The 20,603-nt window shown below is 42.8% G+C and overlaps 1 protein-coding gene across 3 annotated transcripts in view; it reads left to right on the top strand.

The window, feature by feature from the left end:
• Positions 1-20,577, top strand: part of smg1 (SMG1 nonsense mediated mRNA decay associated PI3K related kinase) — a 43,315-nt gene extending 22,738 nt beyond the window's left edge. Inside the window, exons 30-64 of one of the 3 annotated variants that reach the window (XM_072368832.1) lie at positions 177-346; positions 598-730; positions 901-1,045; positions 1,206-1,344; positions 1,672-1,890; positions 2,016-2,196; positions 2,594-2,755; positions 4,219-4,433; positions 5,064-5,218; positions 5,572-5,794; positions 5,901-6,147; positions 8,505-8,734; positions 8,891-9,136; positions 9,304-9,442; positions 10,341-10,450; positions 10,640-10,858; positions 11,313-11,506; positions 11,887-12,059; positions 12,264-12,543; positions 12,974-13,246; positions 13,368-13,602; positions 13,709-13,920; positions 14,025-14,181; positions 14,420-14,609; positions 14,912-15,192; positions 15,391-15,600; positions 16,049-16,186; positions 16,685-16,837; positions 16,942-17,121; positions 17,343-17,570; positions 17,693-17,904; positions 18,002-18,102; positions 18,202-18,378; positions 18,458-18,564; positions 19,313-20,577. In XM_072368832.1, coding sequence (XP_072224933.1) covers positions 177-346; positions 598-730; positions 901-1,045; positions 1,206-1,344; positions 1,672-1,890; positions 2,016-2,196; positions 2,594-2,755; positions 4,219-4,433; positions 5,064-5,218; positions 5,572-5,794; positions 5,901-6,147; positions 8,505-8,734; positions 8,891-9,136; positions 9,304-9,442; positions 10,341-10,450; positions 10,640-10,858; positions 11,313-11,506; positions 11,887-12,059; positions 12,264-12,543; positions 12,974-13,246; positions 13,368-13,602; positions 13,709-13,920; positions 14,025-14,181; positions 14,420-14,609; positions 14,912-15,192; positions 15,391-15,600; positions 16,049-16,186; positions 16,685-16,837; positions 16,942-17,121; positions 17,343-17,570; positions 17,693-17,904; positions 18,002-18,102; positions 18,202-18,378; positions 18,458-18,564; positions 19,313-19,390 — 6,512 coding nt within the window. In that variant the 3' untranslated portion in view covers positions 19,391-20,577. The remainder of the gene's footprint in view (positions 1-176; positions 347-597; positions 731-900; positions 1,046-1,205; positions 1,345-1,671; positions 1,891-2,015; positions 2,197-2,593; positions 2,756-4,218; positions 4,434-5,063; positions 5,219-5,571; positions 5,795-5,900; positions 6,148-8,504; positions 8,735-8,890; positions 9,137-9,303; positions 9,443-10,340; positions 10,451-10,639; positions 10,859-11,312; positions 11,507-11,886; positions 12,060-12,263; positions 12,544-12,973; positions 13,247-13,367; positions 13,603-13,708; positions 13,921-14,024; positions 14,182-14,419; positions 14,610-14,911; positions 15,193-15,390; positions 15,601-16,048; positions 16,187-16,684; positions 16,838-16,941; positions 17,122-17,342; positions 17,571-17,692; positions 17,905-18,001; positions 18,103-18,201; positions 18,379-18,457; positions 18,565-19,312) is intronic. The other 2 variants (XM_072368834.1, XM_072368833.1) reach the window with 2 other exon arrangements.
• Positions 20,578-20,603: the final 26 nt, after the last annotated feature.

A 20,603-nucleotide genomic window follows, 5' to 3' on the forward strand; every position in this document is an offset into this window, starting at 1 on the left:
GGTGATACATGGTGTTCTTTGACATTACAGATGTTAGACATTATAGATGTATAGATTGTAAACTCCCTTGAGACACCTTTGTCATCTTTGATTAAATGAATACAATTGCATTTACAGAACACAGTGATGCAGAACAGTAGTGTGTTAGTTTGTACTGTATTTTAGTTTCCATTTAGCAATGTTCTCTTCCACAGGCCAGTCTTTGGCAGCTATGGAGATGCTGAGCAGGGCAGCTCTGTCCTACTGCCATGTGGGGAAAAATGAAGGTGCTGCTTGCCGCTCTCTGCTGACACTCTGCAAATGGCTGCTGGCTGACTGGAAGGACATGACACCTCAACTTAAACAGGCATGCATTTATTTGAAACATATGCTGAACATGAAGTATTTAAGTTAATCATATTTTTGTACCTGGAAGGATTTTGAAACTTTTTGGTAGCAACTGATAGAAAATGAATGCTTAAAAAAAGCCATGATTGGCTATTATCTTCACTCATTGCTAATTGATTGTTACTTTTTTTTTTTTTCTATTATTGTAATGCACCCCTCTTTTTACCCTCAGTAAACTTCTTCAAGGACTGATGATGTTTTTTATCTTAGGTGGTAAAGAAGTCAGGAGCCATAAACTCCTGTGCTTTGGGGAACATGTCACCTCTGAGCCGGAATATTGCTGCTCTGCTGGAGCTTCCTCTGGAGGATCAGGGCATTCCTCACATCACTGCGGAGACTTCAGGTAATATAAGTATAGTAGTATTAATGTGGATGATTAGAATATTAAGTATCTGCACTTGAGACATATTCACATACAGTACTTTTATTCATGTTTTAAAATCTTTTCATTAAAAAAAAAACTAGGTGTTAGAGTCTAGTTTAATTTGAATCTTGTTTGTCTTGCCTGTACAGTAAATGTTGGTGTTGGAGAGCCGGACTTTGTGTTGGGGCAACTCTATCAGCTCTCAACCAGCCTGGCTCCAGAAGTGGCAAAGTCCTGGGCAGCCCTGGCCAGCTGGGCTTACCGCTGGGGCAGGAAGGTGGTGGATAATGCAAGGTTAGTGGAATTCTCTGGAGCTTAACCTGCGTAGTCTACTCTTCGGCTGTTAGTAGTGATGCTGTAGTTTAGGCACATCTTTAACTGGACTGCATGCCTATAAGCTGCATAGATAATGTACTGTAGGAATATGCCTTAAGAGTTGCATTTTCTTCTCTAGCCAAGGGGAGGGTTTGCCCCTCCTCCCAGGGGAAAAGAAAGATATAGAAGAGCTGCTGCCAGCAACTACCAGTGAAGAAGACAAGGATACTATCTTCAGCATTCTTGGACAAGCCATGTGTCGACCGACTGGTATACAGGTAGGTACACCTTGGACAGATACAGAGTGAGAATCTATTTTTGACACCCCCCCCCCCCCCCCGCCCCCCTCCTGACCTGGAAAAAGGCAAGAATAAACTAAAACAATGAAAGGTAAAACAAAACAAAAAAAATGGAAAGAAAATCAGTTCACATTAAAGACAGCAGAAAATCTAAATAGTTAGCCTGTTTTGGAGTTGAATTTGCATTGCAACTCCAAAACAACACAACTTTGCAGCTGACTTTTTGTTATCGGTTATTTTTTTTGTTGGCAGCTCATTACTGAGCACAGCAGTTGGGTTTTATTTCAGTGCTTTGTTGTGTGTCAGGATGAGGACATGGCTCTACAGCAGGAGGATGAAGAGGATGACATGGTGGACGTGATCTGGCGTCAGCTCACCAGCTCCTGCCCTTGGCTCGGGGAAGCAGGCCAGGCTGTCACAGATGGTCTGATCCGGGTTTGGAGACGGGTGGTGGACCGGATCTTTGGTCTCTATCGCGTCTCTTGCCATGCATACTTCACCTTTCTCAAACTTAATGCAGGACAGGTGAGACTTGGAGACGGGATTTAGGTTATTCTAGTTGTTTTGGCTCTGAGGACGTTGAAGCCATGTTGCTGTGTGAGGGCATCTTTCTGTTTAGGGATTGAATCTCTGGCTGTTTTGTGTTTTAGGTCCCTGTAGATGAAGATGACCCTAAACTCCTGCTGTCCTGTCACAACAGCAAACAGAGCAGTGATGATGTTATTGTCATGGCAACCCTGCGTCTCCTCCGGCTTCTGGTGAAGCATGCTGGTGAACTCAGGGAGGGGCTTGAGCTTGGCATAGCTTCTACCCCTACTGCGCCCTGGAGGGGTATGTCATGCTCAATGTTTTTGTTCCTGAATGTCACATATGCACAGAGATATTTGTTTCTCATTCTGTGTTTGCATATTTTAACTCTAACAGTCGGTGTGTTACACAAGTATATGCCTGCAGAGCTGGAATTTGAGAAAAGATGAGCACAGGGAGGCAGCTTTGATGAGCCATCCTTCCAAAATGATCTTTGTAAAGAGTTCACTTTTACTCAGCATGGTCTAAACAAATTTAGCATCTTTGCCCCTTTGTGAGGACAGCCTCTCCACCATGTCTGTATTGTGGCTTTTAAAAGCAGCTGTATACTCTGTCTGACATGGGTAAACTAGTTTTATTTTTCTAGCTCAATGTAGACCTTACTGCCGTCTTATAGTTTGATATCTTGTGTCTGCCTTAGGTATCATCCCCCAGCTATTTTCACGTCTTAACCATCCAGAGGCATACATTCGACAGAGCATATGCAGTCTGCTGTGTCGAGTGGCCCAGGACTCCCCACATCTCATCCTCTACCCGGCCATCGTAGGGTCACTTTCCCTCGGAGGGGAGGCTCAGAATGCAGGTAATCATTAATTCTCTTTAATTTGATGTGTCCTGTTTCTTTGGAGAGTGTGAAATTCTAAATCAAATTTAAAAAAAAAAAAAAAAAAAAAAAAAAGCCAATTCATTTAAGTAGAAGTTAACTTGCAATGATCTGTATTAAAAAATGGAATATTTAGTGTCACTACAATAAAAGGTGGTGGGGATGCCTACTATTAGTTGAAACTGGATGCATAAATAACCATTGAAATGAAAATTTAGGGGCTTGAAAAAGCATTATTTAAAGATAATTCATCAAGACTATCACCACTATAGGACAGTGTTTTGCTAAAAAAAAAAAAAAAAGTTTAACATTTTGCCACCTCTTCTGTGAAACCCCTCTTAAATGTAAATTAGTGCATAAATGCATTTTATTAAAGACGGGTCACTTACTAAAGGTAAAATGGACCCATCACGTCTTTTTATTTGTGTGTAGGAACTAGGGGTGCCACGACATCTCGTCACAATTAAACTCGACAATATTTCTCGTTGCGTTAAAAAATCTCTTTTGCAAGATTTGTGAGCTACCCAAACTTCTGTTTGACCTGTGGGGGCAGTAATGCACCTTTGCTACGTCTAGCCTGCCAGAACCTAAAGAAGAAGAGGAGGAGAAGGAGGGGAAGCGGCAAGCAGCCACAATGATGTAGGAAAATACCGGTATTACAACTGAAGACGCCCCCGCCACTTTCAAATCGTTTGTTTGGCAGCATTTTGGGTACCCAGCGGAAATGATAAATGGCAGTAGAGTGACTGATAAGACACGGACGATATGCAAGCATTGTTTGAAAATAATGCCATACACCGTGGCAATTTAGTTTCAATTTGCGGAAGAAGATGTTTATTAAAAGCTCATGCATGTAAAGAGTTGTCATAAAACATTTCAAAATGCATATGCAACTCGGTTAAATAAAAGTCTGTTGGTCCGGTCATATATTTTGTCATGGTAGTTTTCTTAAAATCGTGTCTCGTCTCGTGAGCTGAGTGTATCGTCACACCTCTAGTAGGTACTCCTGTAAGCTTCCCAACTTCTATCAGAATCGGGAAAAACTTTATTTATCCTTTAAACTTTTAAATTTTAAATTTTACTGACTGTAAATCACTGCCAATATGTACCTACAACTACTGCTGAGTCATTTCAGTTTAGCCATGCCAGATTTGAATATATCTTAGTGGGGTTTTAAGTTTTCTGTGAAAGCAGCTGAAGTTACAAGAAATTTTTAAATAAACAATGTAGGCTTCTAAACTATTCAGTGTGAAAATCAATCGGGCATTTTAAAATTAACGCCACTTTTATCTCTACATTCTACTGATGAGACCATGACATTTTCGATATTTTTACTGTTTTAAACCACAGTTATTCAACTCAGAGGATCACCATTAAAGCCACATACAAGTAAAAATGTTAATACTGCTGATCTGTCAGTTCAATATGAGATGTGTTAACAGGGAGCAAATTGCCACCAGCTCTGCCCACCTTCTTGGGTAGCATGCAGGGAGAGGACCTGGGTGGTGAAGAGGAGGGGCAGCTCGAGACTGCTGAACAAGGAGGACCTCAAGATGAGCTGGCAACCTGCTCCAGTCAAGACCAAGCCATGATGCAGGACTGTTACAGCAAGATTGTGGAGAAGCTGTCTGTAGCCAACCCTACCATGGTGCTTCAGGTAGGAGGCTACACACATTTGGATAAAATTTGTCTGTCTCCTGCTAGAATCTTTCCTATTTATCCATTTACACTTTCTCGCACACTATTTGCAGTCCACTTCTGCATCCACTTCATCAAGCATTGCAGAGAATGCTTGTCACGAGGGTTGTTCACTTCTTACTGGATTACATCTCCATGATAATTAATGCCAGATACTTGGGCGGCCCCCTTATAAGGGGGCACTTTTGCCTGTACTTTTTGCCTATCCTCATTTACACTTGCTGTTTTAAGAGACAGTGCCTTCATTTTCCTTCCATCACTGACATTCATCTCCTTTTTAGCTGTTATGCTGCTTCATGTTCATTCTGTTTCTCACTAAACAGATTGGTCTTGGTCACATTAGATGCCGCTAAATTTGAAGCACACCTGTATTACGGCCATTACAAAATTACTATTGGTAAAAGTAGTAAGTATGCATTGGGGTGCAATATTACTGAATACCTAAAATGTGCTGCAGCAGTTGGAAATAAGAGACATATGGGATGGTAATACACTGTATCCTGCAGGATGTGCTTCTGTTTCGACTACTACAGCTCTTTTTGTCCATCAGTTGTTAAGCAGTCCTGCGTTCATCCTGTGTGTTGTTTAGGTCCAGCAGCTGGTGGGAGAGCTGCGCAGAGTGACTTTACTCTGGGATGAGCTATGGCTGGGTGTGTTACAACAGCAGCACATGCATGTTCTGCGTAGGATCCAGCAGCTGGAAGACGAGGTCAAGCGGGTGCAGAACAACAACACACTACGCAGGTGACACATTTTCTGCACAAATGGCTGCATTTGACCTATGAATCCATTTGTTAAATACACAACTCAATATTATTAAAACCTCTTGTTGATTCATTCATAGGACAGTTGCAAAAGCTTAAAGCTAAGCTTATATGTGGATGGTTTGTAATAACCTTCATGAGATCTTTTTTTAAGTGTGCATCTTGAAAAGACGTTTGGATATTCACTTGTTCAATTTAATTTTACATCTGTAATGTATGAAATTGAATTTTGATAAATTTTTGTGAATGCAGAAGACTATCCAGATAATAACGATTGTTTTTCCATGTTGTTAGTGCTGATGAAGTTTAGTTGTAATCTTTGTTTTGCTGCAGGGATGAAAAGATTGCCATTATGCGTGAAAAGCACTCTGCTCTGATGCGTCCCGTGGTTTTTGCCCTGGATCACGTCTGCAGCATCACATCAGCTCCAGCAGAGACTCCACATGAGACTTGGTTCCAACAGACCTATGGCGATGCCATCACTTCTGCCCTAGAGCGCCTTAAAAACCCTGCCAACCCTGCCAACCCAGCAAGTAGCTGGCTTCCTTTCAAACAGGTGAATGTTTGAATGACCTGTATATGTTTGTTTTTCACCTCCGACAGATGCATTTGCACTGATCGACAATATGCAAGCTTAACTCAAGTGGTGTGTGCTTGGGCAGATAATGATGAGCCTGCAGCAGCGAGCTCAGAAGCGAGCCAGCTATCTGCTTCATCTGGATGAGATCAGTCCTCGACTGGTGTCTATGACCACAACAGAGATGGCTCTACCAGGCGAGGCCTCTGCATCAGATGCTGTTACTATACAGAGTGTAGGCAACACCATCACAATTCTGCCCACCAAGACCAAGCCAAAGAAGCTGCTCTTCCTTGGGTCAGATGGCCGCAACTACCCATATCTTTTTAAAGGTAGGAAAGCAGATCACAAATAGTAACTGTGGGTGGGAATTAATTTTTAAATACTGGTCACATGTTATTTTTGCCTGAATCTCATCTCTCTGGAGTGCAATTACATTTACGTTAAGTTGTAATTGTCCATCGCTCCCTAAATCTATGCCCTCATCAGTTAGTTCAGTGGATTTGAATGGTTAGTAAATAATTAGAGAAAGACTGATATGTTTTTTTCAGGGCCGATACCAATTATTAGTAGTCAAAGAGGCCGATATCCATTTGCAGTAAAAATATCAGCAGCATGTCTAATTAAGTGAATTGAAAACTTAAACGTATAAATAGCTCCCTGAAGCTCTCAACTGTAAATAAAGTTTAGAGTTCAAAGTGCAGGGAGTTCCAAGCAGCAGCATCTCTTATAGAGTTAACTGAAAATTCAAATAAATAGCTCCCTTAAGTTTTATAAAGTAAATACAACGAAGTTAAATAAAATATGCACAAAAATGTGAGTCTCAAATCAATTAGTAGTCCCAATGGAGCAGCACCATATTGGGCGGCAACCGTCATTCTGACATCCCACCATTCCGACAAGTTGGAATGATATTAAATTGATACTGAATGACAAAATCTACAGTCAATGGGGAGGATCAGGTGGATGTGGGCTTATTTTGGATTTTAAAAATAAAAGATGATAGCACTCAGGATCCATCCATAAGGGCTGTGTTGTTACTATTTCACTATAAATCTAGCAGCTGTCATGTGTCGGATACCGTCAGATCCTGACAATGTCATGAGTCCATCATTTTCAAAACGCACTCCAAAAGCAAATTAATGATATTCAAATAGTTGATTACAGAAAAAGGAGCGACAAACACTGTTCACTTATTGATTTAAAACTAATAAAAAAATACGTTTTGGTTAGCCTGATATATTAAATTGGTTTTATTTGCAGCACCGGGACATCCGACACAGATGAGCCGTCATTGGTGTCTGTAATTGCAGTTATTAATGTTGCATATGATGCCAGCGTGCAAAAGAAGCATGGGCTCTGTGGAGAGCTCTGCTCCAGCTGGCTGCTGAGACAGCTCACTGACTGTATTTCTGCTTAATCTAACATGTTTCAGACTCGCCCGATCTACATTAATACATGTTTTTGATATTTGAAATTTCAGGGGATTTTGATGATAGATTTTTAAAGTTGGTTTGCGAGGCTGTGGAGTTTCTCTAAAAAATAAATAAATAATTTTAAAAAGGGGCTTTAATAGTCTATTAAAGGAATTGTCAGAAAGGCAGGATGTTTTAAAAAAAAAAAAAAAAAAAAACATACTGCCATTCCAACCAAAGAAAGTGTTGGCATGACGGGACGTCAGATTGAAATTTAAGTGTCGCCATTCCGACAATTTGAGGCCCATGTCGGAGTGGCGGCATGTAACCCACCAGATTATGGTGCAAAAAGCAGAGTTGTTCAGCGTGCTCTCCGACTTCTCTTGCTCTCAGAGACTTCACTGAAGGCTTACTTTTGGGACTGATGAGGGTGGTGCACAAAAAAAATCTTATTTCCATATCGATATGTTCAGCAGCAGGAACTGCGAGTGAGCAGTCCCTGCATTTATAAAACGTTATTGGGCTCACAGAAACTTTGCTACTAGTTGTGAATTGTAAGGGCTGGGATGTTTATTAAAATTTCGGGAGATTTTGCTGCCTTAACTTGTCTTTGACGCCAGGGCTCTCAAGTTTTGAATGAAGGCAAGAGTGAGATCTCATTGCGTGAGACTTGAGAGCCTTTTCGAAACGTATATCTGCTCTCCGTAGCTTCTCCTCCCACTGATTGGCTGTTACCTGGCTCTGTTTGTAACCAATCAGATGGTGCTGTGGGTGGGACAATGCTGGAGACAGAGTAGAGACTACAGACAGAGAGGCACAGCTGCATCAGAGCCAAAATAACCCGGTTTGACACTGATCTCTTATCGCCCGTCGGATAAAAAAAAAGAAGAAAAAAAGGCAGATGCCGATATGCGTCAAAATGCTGAAAATCGGTGCCGATAATCGGTCGATCCCTATAGATAATTACAATTTCTTTTGTTAGATTTATTGGAAGTGGAGCTATGTAAGTTCCTTCTCTGCCGTTGGTGTTTGACCTACAGTAGATTATATTGCTGTTATTATCTGCACAAAATGATTTGGTTCATCATAAAAAGATCCAACTTGAAAGAAAACATTTATCAGTGTACACAGTATATTTAGAGTATTTTCACTGCTTTAGCCTCTTGTGACGAGTGAAGTCATTATGTGCTCTCTTCAAAGCCTTCTTTAACTTGAGTTACTTTAATACTTAAAGCCATGTATTGTAATGTGACAATAACTCAATTCTGTCTCAGGTCTGGAGGATTTGCATTTGGATGAGCGCATCATGCAGTTCTTGACCATCGTCAATACCATGTTTACCAAGATCAACCAGCAGGAGCAGCCACGCTTCCATGCCCGACACTACTCTGTCACCCCCCTTGGTACACGTTCAGGACTAATCCAGTGGGTGGATGGTGCCACTCCACTTTTTGGCCTTTACAAGCGCTGGCAGCAGAGGGAGGCTGTGCTGCAGGCTCAGAAAGTATGTTCATTTTTTTTCTGTACAATGCAGTACCATAAAACTCAAAAGGTGAAGAGCAAAAATTAACTTTTTGACTTTGCAGCTCTGAATACTTGGACAGTGAGATTTAGGTTGATTTTCATGTTTTGTTTATTTTTATTTTTTTAAATCTACAAGGCCCAAGACTCGTACCCACAGCAGCCTGTACCTCCAGTACCACGCCCCAGTGAGCTCTACTACAGCCGAATCGGGCCAGCTCTAAAGGCAGTTGGGCTGAGTCTAGATGTGACACGACGAGATTGGCCCCTCAGTGTTATGAAGGAGGTGCTAAAAGAGTTGATGGAGACTACACCTTCCAACCTGCTGGCAAAGGAGCTCTGGTGTTCCTGCACAACACCCAGTGAGTGGTGGAGAGTCACTCAGGTAAGTTTTGATTTTTCTAACCATTACAAAATATAGTATTGTGTCATTGAAAAACAGCAACAATAGATGTTCAGAAATGATGTCATTGATGAAAATCTCAGGCTTGTTCAGTCATCATCCATCAGTGTTATGTGAGGTTGATTATCTGCTGTTCTCCTGTGCTGCAGTCCTACGCCAGATCCACTGCTGTCATGTCCATGGTGGGATACATTATCGGACTTGGTGACCGTCACCTTGACAATGTGTTGATTGACATGACCACTGGAGAGGTGGTGCACATCGACTATAACGTATGCTTTGAAAAAGGTCGGTTTATGTCTGGAGAGTCAATTTAAAGAGAATGACATTGAGGACTACCGTAAATTCTGAACTATAGAGCGCACCTGAATATAAGCCGCAGTTTCTAATTTTAAAAAGAAAATCCATTTTGTACTTGTATAGCCCGCACTGGATTATAATCTGCGGGTGTCCACATTGTAATATGAGATATTTACACAGAAAGATGTTACACGTGAGGATTTTTAAACTTTTAATTAAATGTGTATGGTAACATAAACAAATTAATACTGCAAATGTTTTTTTTCCCCGAACAATGCCTGTAACGCTGATGGTTTTAATTAAAACACCTATCGGCAACGCACAAATACGTGGCGTACATGCTTTTTACGCCACTGTAGCCTACCAGGAAGTCATTGATCGCCTTCTTCATCTTCCTCGTGCGCACTAAAACCATCAAAGTCATCTTCTTCAGTGTCCGAATTGAACAGCCTCAGAACTTTGTCACTCACTTCAGACTCTTCGTTGTCGCTCTTACAATCTCATCTCAGATTGTTCGCTTTTAGTTTAAAAGCTGCATCATATGCATTTCTTCGTTTGTTTTCCATATTGAGGGTGAGCACAGATGACCGATTTACAATAATTTAGTAGTGTAAGTGTGTGTGATTTATCGTACAATTTCTGTGGACCACTGTTAACTATTCGTTCTTTTTATTTGTCTAATATTAGGAGGCAAAATGTTTTTGGCAGCATGAAAGAAAAAAAAAATCATATATTAGCCGCACCGTATTATAAGCCGCGGTGCTCAAAGCCTGGGAAAAAAGTAGCGGCTTATAGTCCGGAATTTACGATACTTAATGTTAAATGTCTGCCAAGAGGGAAAGATAATTGAAAGGTGTTTTTATGTTTTTTTTATACGTATTACTAGGGAAAAGCCTGCGTGTGCCAGAGAAGGTCCCGTTCAGGATGACCCACAACATTGAGAGTGCTCTGGGAGTCACTGGAGTGGAGGGTATCTTCAAACTGTCCTGTGAACAGGTTACTACCACATTTTTTTTCACATTACTGGACCCCATTACGCTCACTGAATTATGTACATTCTGCACTATGCTATATACAATGAAAAGATGTGTAGACCTTAGCATCATTCCTAGAAAATAGGTTTGTCATGTTGCAAATAGCTGCTAATCAGTCTAAACACTGCTGAAATCTGATGTGCTTTTCCAGGTAGTTCAGATAATGCGTCGGGGCAGAGAGACCCTCCTTACCCTGCTGGAGGCCTTTGTCTATGATCCTCTGGTGGACTGGACTGCTGGGGGGGAGGTAGGCTTTGCTGGTGCAGTGTATGGAGGAGGCGGCCAACAGGCTGACAGCAAGAAGAGCAAGAGAGAGATGGAGAGAGACATCACACGCTCTCTCTTCTCCTCTCGGGTAGCTGAAATTAAGGTGAGCTCTTGACAGAGGGCATGTCTTGGCTTTAGGATTAATTTTAGTCTAATTTTAACTTGGTAACAATTTTGAATTATCTGCTGTGAAAACTGATGTCCTCCAAAAAGTAGAGAGCTTTCTTACCATTTGCAATAATACATATATAATATAATACAAACTGTATCATAAGAAAGAATAATGCTACGTTGCCAACTGCGGTTAGATATTTGTCTCCATTTTTTCATTGTTGAAGCTTTTAATAATCTGTGGTAATTCTCTGGTAATATTCTGTAATAAAAATGTTTTAAAAAAAAAAGTTTTTTTTTTTTTTAATGATAGCTGTAGATGTAAACGGTTCAAGTAAATGAACTACTAAGCTCTGGAAATGAAGGTGTTCACCACCTGACAAAGCACGAGATGTATTGGTGCAGCAGAAGCAGACTGTTTGAGGTACTCTATGGACTGTGTGCAGGTGAACTGGTTTAAGAATCGTGATGAAATGCTGGCAGTGCTGCCACAAATGGAAGAGACCGTAGAGGAGTACTTGGTACTGCAAGAGTTGCTCTGCCAGGGGGAGAAACTACAAGTCCAGTTGCAGGAGGAGGTGACTTTCCTGGAGGGGGCAGAGAATCATTCAGATCACGTCATCGTCACCCTGGAGCAAAGGTATGTATGCAGCCTTGACAACTGTTCTTTACTTATTGAGACATGTACAAGGGTGGTTTTTGAAAGGCTCTTCAGAGCTTAAATGTCGGGACATTTCCATTTTATCTATCGATGTGTATGTGCTTTATTTATCTGATTTACAGCTTTGTTCAGAAACTGATGCAGCTTTACAACTACCACTGCTATTTGCACAGTTTCGTATACAGTCAAGTGTTTGCAGGTCCAAACACTTAAACATTGTAGTTATTTCCATAGGATGCATTCTTTTTTTTCTTTTTTTTTCTTTTTCAAATGACTGTGCACTGAGGAGCTATACATATGTATTATAAAAGTACTGTATGCAACAATAAACAAGGCCATATGCTTACCACTTCTTACAGATACTCTGAACATACCCAGCTGCAGTCGCAGCAGAGGACTGTGCAGGAGGCCATTCGGGGAAAGCTAGCTGACCTGGACCAGTGGATCTCTCAGTACCAGGCAGCATTTTCCAGCCTGGAGGCTTCACAACTGGCAAGCCTGCTGCAAGACATAAGCAGCCCTATAGATCTTGGTAAGTCTTCCTGAGCAGTATGCAGACAGGGGAAGTGCCCACAGCATGGGCATGTGGAGTAAAAGACAAACAAACTGATGGTCAACAAGATGATTGTGACTCGAGTGATTGGCTTCATATAGTTACCAAAATACATAATTCTGAAATAGTTTTGTTTTTTTTACAATCCATGTTTTTTTTGCAATCCATGTACAATCTTTTCAGGTCCTCCAAGCTATGTGCCTGCTACCGCTTTCCTGCAGAATGCAGGTCAGGCCCATCTAATCAGCCAGTGTGAGAGCCTGGAGGCGGAGATGAGCTCCTTGCTGCAGCAGCGCCGTACGGCTCTTCGCGGTAGCCTGGAGCAGCTGCACAGCTATGCAACAGTGGCTTTGCTGTACCCGCGGGCTACCCTGCTGCTCCACAGAGTTCACCAGTGGAAGACCTGGTTGGAGGAATTGCTCAGAGATATGACAGTGGAGCACTGCCAGAACATCTATAGACGGTAAGGAACTACTGCAGGCTTTTCCTCTATTATATTATACAAACAATTAAATAGGCCATAGGCCTCTAAACCCAACCTTGTTGCTGTTCATGTGCTTTTCTCCTTGTAGTCTCATAGTTGAAGCCATATCTGTAGCCTGGAGCAGGGCTTCACAGGATATATTACTCCCATGTTCAAATGAAAATTATAGTGTGCAAATGTGACTATTTTGAGTAACTTTGTAGTTCTTGTATTGTTTTTGTAAAGCTTTAACTTTTTAACTTGCATTATTTTAAGAAACCCGTTGTCAGTTTCACCTGGATTCACAGTGGAAAGCTGTGTGTGTCAGATTTGATGCTGCACACTGGGTTTTATATTGCTCGGGGAAACCCTGGACTCTCCTGTAACTTCTCATACCAGGGCTGAGTTTAGCATTTTCCTGTCTTTGCAGATATGAAGTGCTGTTTGCCCCCCAGCCTCCTGCACCCTCCTGCCAGTTCCTGTCCAGTGTTGAGTTAACTTTGCAGCATCAAGTGGCTGAGACAAACGAGCGTATGCTGCACCAAGCAGAGCGTCTTAAGGCCGAAGGGACAACTGTTGCAGCCTGTGAGGAGCAGCTACAAGAGATTGAACACTGCATCACAGTCTTTCTGAGGGAAAATGGAGAACCAGGATCCCTGAGCTTAGCTGCAATCATCACCTCTGCCCTCTGCACACTCTGCAGGTTTGCGTTCCTGTCTCTCTTTGTTGTTTGCCCACTCAGTTTAATGCACCATTCACTACGAACAGTACACTATGGATAAATGGCTACAGATTTGAATTTTTTTTTCCTTTTCTGCCCCCAGATGTAACCTGGTGATGGAGGGGGCAGCTGCAAGTGCTGGAGAGCAGTTAGTAGACCTGACATCGCGGGATGGGGGTTGGTTTTTGGAGGAGCTGTGCAGTATGCTTGGAAATGTCAGTGCTCTGGCAACACTGCTGCAACGCTGTCCTCTCCTCCCTCATGACCTGGAGCTCTCTGCACCTTCAGCTACTATTCAGGCCATTTACCTGGCCAATGCTGTGTACACCTGCTTGCAGGTAAGTGCAGCCCCAAAATCGAACTTTGAACAAAAGTATTTTATTTTCTAAATGTCCATCAATCTTTCAATTTTTTAACCCGTCTGTTCCTTGTCCTTCTCTATAGGAACTGAACACCAACTTCCGGCAGATTATCTTTCCTGAGGCTCTGCGTTGTATGATAAAAGGAGAGCCCACCCTGGAGTCTATGTTAGCAGAGCTGGAGCAGCTAGTGGAGCATAGTTCTGATGGTCTTGGCCTGCAAGGCTTGGCTGACAGTCTGCAGGCCACCACAGGCCTGGATCATGATGGGCACAACCACTACCTTCACATCACCAGGTTCAGTTTCATTTGTCACAATTTCTTTTTCTTTACTGACTGGAAATCTGCATGTGATGAGAATCCAGGGCAATTCTTGTGTATTGATTATTTTTTCTTCTCAGAATGCTGCGTGCCCAGTACTCTGAGCTGATCCAGCCTCGCAGTATGGATGGACAAGGTCAGGACACGCCAAAGATGTCAGCTGGTCAGATGTTACTTGTTGCATTTGATGGGATGTTTACCCAACTGGAGACTGCTTTTGGGCAACTTACAGAGAAGGTAGCAATCAAAAGGTCTTAAAATTAGATGTGTAAATAATCCAAATGTTTCAGATTCCAGGTGCATTTTACATCTAGATTTGACAGAAAGTGTGGCAAACCTTTTACAGGTACAGGTTCAACATAATCTTAGATAGATCCAGTCAGCTCCTGGTTGAATAAAACTCTCCATTTGTGGTTATCATTATTTTAAGGCAACTCTGCTTCACTCCGTTTTCCTCTACTTTCATCTAACTCAGCTGAGCTCTTTGGAGGTTCCATCAGCCTGGCGGAAGGTGGATGTCCTGAGGGAGGCTCGGGGCACACAGCTAAACTTCTTTGGCAACCTAAGTCAGCGTCAGCTGATGGAGGAGGTCTTTTTCCTTAAGAGACTACAAACCATCAGGGATTTCTTCAGACTTTGCTCCTCCTTTGCTCAGACTCTGTCTGGTAACAGCTCCTGCCACAGGGACACAGTGCTCAGCATGAATATATATTTTAATGATAGACACTTCCTAATCAAGGCATTTTGGCTATTGAAGACATAGTCACACCAACTACATTACCTTAGATTTAAGTTTTCTCTCTTCTTCCTGTTTATACAGAAAAAATACTCATCACTACATTTCATTCATTCAAACCAAATCAGCTGACACTAGTGGATTTTCCACTCATAAAACAATCGTACAGATAATATCAACACAGCCTAATTTTCTAAGAACTGAAATGACGTGTGTGACAAATCTCCTCAGGTACCCGTCCTCCAGCTGAGGACTTGTTGCCTACAAATGGACCCGTTGGTTTGGGCAAGCCGCTGTACCGCCGGCCCAGTGCAACCGGGTCAGGTGTGGCAGTGATTAGCGAAGAGCAGATGACCCGCCCCATCAAGGCTTTCACAGCTGAGTTTGTCCGGCAGATGCTTATGGGTCTGCCCAGCCAAGCCCTCGGTCTGGCCCTCTGCAGCACCCTCTCTGCCCACGGTCTAGATGTTGTGGCTCAGGTGGAGGCCAAAGACTTTGGTGCAGAGACCAAGGTAAGGATTGTGTTTGTGTGTAATGACTGTTTTTATTATTGATTTTTATTCTATTTGTTTATTTGATGTTGTCACAGCTTAGTCTAGGCAAAGCTCACTGTTGTGTCTTGTTTTAGAAAGTGTAGCAAAGGGTACAATCTATCAGTCAATATGTTGTCAGTGCTCTGATGTAAATGGCTCTGTGTCTGGGTTCTGAAGGTCTCTCTGGATGAACTCTGTAAGAAGGCAGTGGAGCAGAGCCTGGCATCAGGCCGGGTCTCCCAGCTCCTGCTGAACAGAGCCACAGTGCTGGCCTCCTCCTACGACACAGCCTGGAAAAAAGTTGACCTACTGAGGAGATTGGACATCAACCTGGAAGCTGCTAAAGCCAGCCTGCAGAGGAGTCAGCTGCATATTGCCATGTTTCAGGTACACACAGAAGTGTGTGAGTGTGTCTGTATGGGTGCTTCTGATGTGTTGGTGGTGATATCCTTCTCCAAGATTGTTTTTTCATTAAAGCAGTCACATCCTTTGCTTCACCAACTTGAAAAATACTGCTCATTTGAAGATCTTAAGGTTCATTTTAATCTCTTAGTCAAGCATGACTAGTATTGATCTACGGTTCCACTTTTATTTCAACCCCATGCAGTTTATTGATTCCAAACTATTGACAGGTATAAGTTATTGATGATTGACAAATTTAGTATAGTATAGATCAGTTTGTTTGCCAGTACTGAAAAAAAGCCCGGCTCACCCCTGATGTTGGTGTGGCTCAGCACATTTCTGTTTTGCTCAAAGGTCGGGCTAAAACGAAGAATGTTGTCCGCACTGGCTCTCTGATGTACCGTTATGTGTGGATGTATGTGTACCTTTCCAGTGGCAGCATGAAGACGTTCTTGGCCCTAGTAATCAACCTTTAAGCGTCAGTGTTCCTCCACGCTCTGTGATCCTCAGCAACATGAAGAAGAAGCTGTACAAGCTGAGTCAGGATGAGGGAGCCATTGTTGCTATTCAGGTCAGTAGTACACCACGTATATTCTCTGTTTAATGTTCTTACTCAGAGATGGCATCATACTGGAGTTTAAACACAAGTCCTAGATGTTTTTCTGGGGCATTTTATTCACCTTTGGTCTCAACAGTACTGACCCTTAGAGCCCTTCCATGGAACAGTTTAAAAACAAGTTTGAACTATTAAATGAAAGATGCTGTGCTAATGGAATGGAATGCAATAATGCTTTATTGACCTTACTGGCATACATTTCTGATTATAGTAATGACTGCTGAAATTATGACCATTTTTGGTTGTTGTTTTTGAATGATTGAATCCAGTTGTTGGGATTGAATGTAATCTTATCTCTTGCAAAAGATACCTTGGTCTTATTGAGGTTTGCTTCTAAGTAGAGTTTGATTAACTAGTAAAAGAAATGTGGATGTAACTGGGGGAAGAGAAGTCCTCTTTCGTGGTTGCAGTAGAATTGTATTTCATGTGTTGCTTGACTCCTGGTGTCTGCAGGAGAAGCTGGCATCTCTGGAGGCCAGCATTGAGCAGCGTTTGAAGTGGGCTGGTGGAGCCAACCCAGCACTGGCACCTGTCCTTCAGGACTTTGAGATGACCATTAGAGAGAGACGTTCCATGGTCGCTAGAGACAACCAGCGCACCAACCAGGTAAAACTGCGTCCATGTTCATACTCAATTGATTGTTGTAAAATCTAATTGACTGGATTCTGTACCATCCACATCATGAAAATGACAACTTCTCTTTTTTCCAGGTCACCTTTTTGTGCTCTACCATCCTTAACTTCGAAGGCCTTCGCACCCGATCCCCTGAGGCTCTCAGCATGGATACAGCGCTGTTTGATCTGCTGAAGCGTTGCCAGCAAACTTGTTCTTTTGCTGCCCAGTTTAGCAGCACAGTGTCTCCACTGGAGCTCCAACTTCTGCTCAGATTGGTGGGTTTGGTATCTGACTTCTACACTGTCTATTTTCCAGTTGTTTTATTTTGTGCTACATTTCTAATAGTCACTGAATGCTGCTTTTTGTAGACTGCTTACTGCTATGAGGTTAAAAAAGAAACTAAAGAAAAAAAGTCTCAAAGCTAAAGTTTAGGGTCTACTTTGCAATTGAGAACTGTACCATAGTCTGTTTTTAAGATCTGTGTTCATTTCTGCAGGGGCCAGTGCCAGACTTGCCAATAGGCAGTCCTGAGTGGCTGAGCTGTGCCCAGAGGCAGCTGGAGGAGGAGCTGAGTATGGAGCGTAGGACTCAGGAGGAGCGGGAGCAGCAGCTGGAGTCCTGTGGAGAGGCGCTGCAGGTGCTGGTTGACTCCATTAAAATCATTCTGTCCAACCACAACCGCCAACTGGCTGACGTCAAGCACCTGCTGAGAGCCATGGCTAAGGTACATGCATCAGACTTTAGAAATGACATTTTATTTTCCTTCATTATGCACGTTAAAGCATAAAATTGTTTATTGCATGTTCTGTCTGTGAGCCTCCAGTCCCTGTTAATTCTGTCACACAGGATGAGGAAGCAGCTTTGGCGGATGGTGAGGAGGTGGCATACGAGGGCAGTGTACGTCACTTCCTGCAGGAATACAAAGCTTGGCAGGACAACATCCAGCTTGTCTTATTCACTGTGGTCCAAGCTAGCGGGCAGCATCGCAACCAGGAGCAGCTTGATCTACTGGAGGAGATTCCTGTCACCCTGAAGGAGCTCCACTCGCAGAGTCAGAGGTAGTCTCACCCACGAGCACTTACAGTTTTATTTATGCTTATCTACTTTTCCTCATGGAACTTTTGCTGATCTGTGTCTGCATGTGTGTTACTACAGTGTTTATAATGGTCTGGTGGGCTTTGCCTCTCCACTGGTGACTGACAGAGACACTGAGTGCACCAGTCCTATTTCTTCAGCTCAGACGAGCTTTGCAGCAGGTACGTTTTTCCTTTTTTATATGGTATTAGGGAAATCTAGTTTGATACAGCTGTGTAACCATCTTCTCTTACACTATGCCATGTCTGGTTTGGATTCAGCTGTTAGATGCAGTGGAGTGAAGACCCAGCCAGACTCAATGTCTCAGAATGCACGTAAAGCACTGCCGCGTAACATGGGAACCCCCACTGATACCCCGCCTAGCGCTCTGCTGATGAACAGTAAAGGTCTCAATCCCAGTCCGAAGAGGGCTGTACGAGATCCCAAAACAGGACGAGGTACTTTTCTGTGAGCTCTTTACAATCTGCTCTCATCAGCACATCTTCTGACTGAATTTTCTGAACGTCTGTTTTGCAGCTGTCCAGGAGAGGAACTCGTATGCTGTCAGCGTGTGGAAGAGAGTGAAAGCCAAGCTGGAGGGCAGAGACATCGATCCCAACAGGAGGATGAGTGTTACAGAGCAGGTAAGGCATGAGACTCACCGGTTGACATGATTCCAAAAGAACTACCAGACTGAATATTATGAAACTTGAGTGTGTTCTTGCTGGGTGTGATGCATTCGTGAACATTGCCTAATGTGCTGCATGGAGCACAGTTGCCATTTTTGTCCGAATTTTAAAATGGTGTTTGCAGCTTTGTATATAAATGTTGAATGCAGGTGGTTTATTATCACTAACTGATGTCCATAGATCCTGCTCAAAATCCTGCTTTGTTTGAATCCCGTTTGCAGCAGTAAAATGAAAATATATTTAACATTTAGAAATGCTTGTTGGTGTTACAAAGATACTTGTTTAAAACCGCATTTATTATCTGTGACTATGAATTTCCCCCCTGCACTGTGGTCCACAGACATGACAAAATATTGGAAGAGATGTTTAAAGTGACTTAATAACACGGCTCTGTGGTGGCTGTCTGCCTGTGGAAAATCAGACCAGTTCTTAGAAGCTCTGAATTAGCTCCAGCGCTAGCCTTTGTTTGAAAAGGGGCCTTACATGCAGATATGGATGAGTTTACCTAAATATGCTGAAAAGTCAGTTGTTTTTGGTGGAGGACTACAGTTCAGTTCTACTGCATTGCACATTTATTGTCCACAGAGGGCGCTTCCTAAGTCACATTTAGTTGACACACAGATGAAAACGGTTCACCAGCTGCTGATTTGACACAGCTGGTAAAACATTTTCTTAGCTCAGGTGTCCTGTTTTGTTGTTGCAGGTTGACTTTGTCATCAAAGAGGCTACCAACATGGACAACCTGGCCCAGCTGTACGAGGGCTGGACTGCCTGGGTGTGAACACTGCGCTGTTTCATGTCTTTGGTCCAGCGAAGGCTTGGAGATCCACCAGAGTCCAGCAGGACTTGGGTGTCGGAACAGCAGCACCGGGTCACCCGAGGGGTAGGAAATGGGACGCGGATACTTGGTCCGCCCTCCCAAACTCCTGGGCATCCAAACTGGGGCAGCAGCCTCGTAGCATTGCTGCAACCACACTCCCCCAACTTCCGGCGATCGGGCTAACACAACGCTTAGTGGGCCTGCGGACCCGCCTTCCTTTTAGGGGTTTGTGTGGGTAAAACGGTGCCGGAAGGGGGAGGGGGGGAAGAAGGGCAAAGGCCTCCTCACCCTCAACTTGGAAATGCCTTCCCTCCTCACCTGCATAGCTCACTATCAAGTTGTACCCATAAACATCACTGCATCCTGTTACGCCCATCAAAGTTCATCTGAGGGCAGGATGAAGCAGAAGTGAGCTGATTCCCTCAGAAGTGCACCGCTGACACACTGTGGGTTGGACTTTACCAGGGTTACATCTCAGATGGATGGGACATTTCCATGGCCACATTTGTTTTTCTCTAATCTTTCTCTCAATGGCATTGTGATCCCGATTGGCCAGTGGACACGGTTGGATATGAATGATGAAAACAAAGGTTCTGCAGGAGGCTACACGAACATCCACCTGATACCTGAAATAAAAGTGGGGAAACGATGATCGCACTGCTTTGATTAATAAAAAGTGAAGATATTGACATCTCTCGACAGTTGTCAAAGTTGAAAGAATAAAATATTCAGTGGAGTTCTTTTCTCAGAATGGTTGCTTGTGGATAAAACTGAAACATCCTGTCATGTGTAATAGTTTTGGATGGCTCATCATGAGCTGAGAATGAAACAAATCACCTAGACAAGGACCTCTAGTTGATGGTTTTTCCTTCAGTGTGGATCTTTAGTCTGTGTTGTGCTTTGTAACTATCTGTAGAAAAAGATTTCTTCCTTGTTTTTCTTTTGTTTTGCTTTGACCTGCCTGCCAGAAGCTGTTTCTTGCATATATCCATTCACCCAGCCCTAATGCTTACATTTTATGAATATTGACCTTCTAGTTTTACATTTTTATTCAGAAAAATTATGTTTGTGGTGACGGTGAAACATGTTGATTCTTAAAGCTTTTATTGAATTTTGTTGGATGCCAAATAAACGTGGAATTGAAGAGATTAAGGCGTTTTATTTAAGAAAACCT

The sequence above is a fragment of the Leuresthes tenuis genome, unplaced genomic scaffold (genome assembly GCF_036924035.1).
Source record: "Leuresthes tenuis unplaced genomic scaffold, fLeuTen1.0.hap1 SCAF_17, whole genome shotgun sequence".
NCBI classification, from domain to species: Eukaryota; Metazoa; Chordata; class Actinopteri; order Atheriniformes; family Atherinopsidae; genus Leuresthes; species Leuresthes tenuis.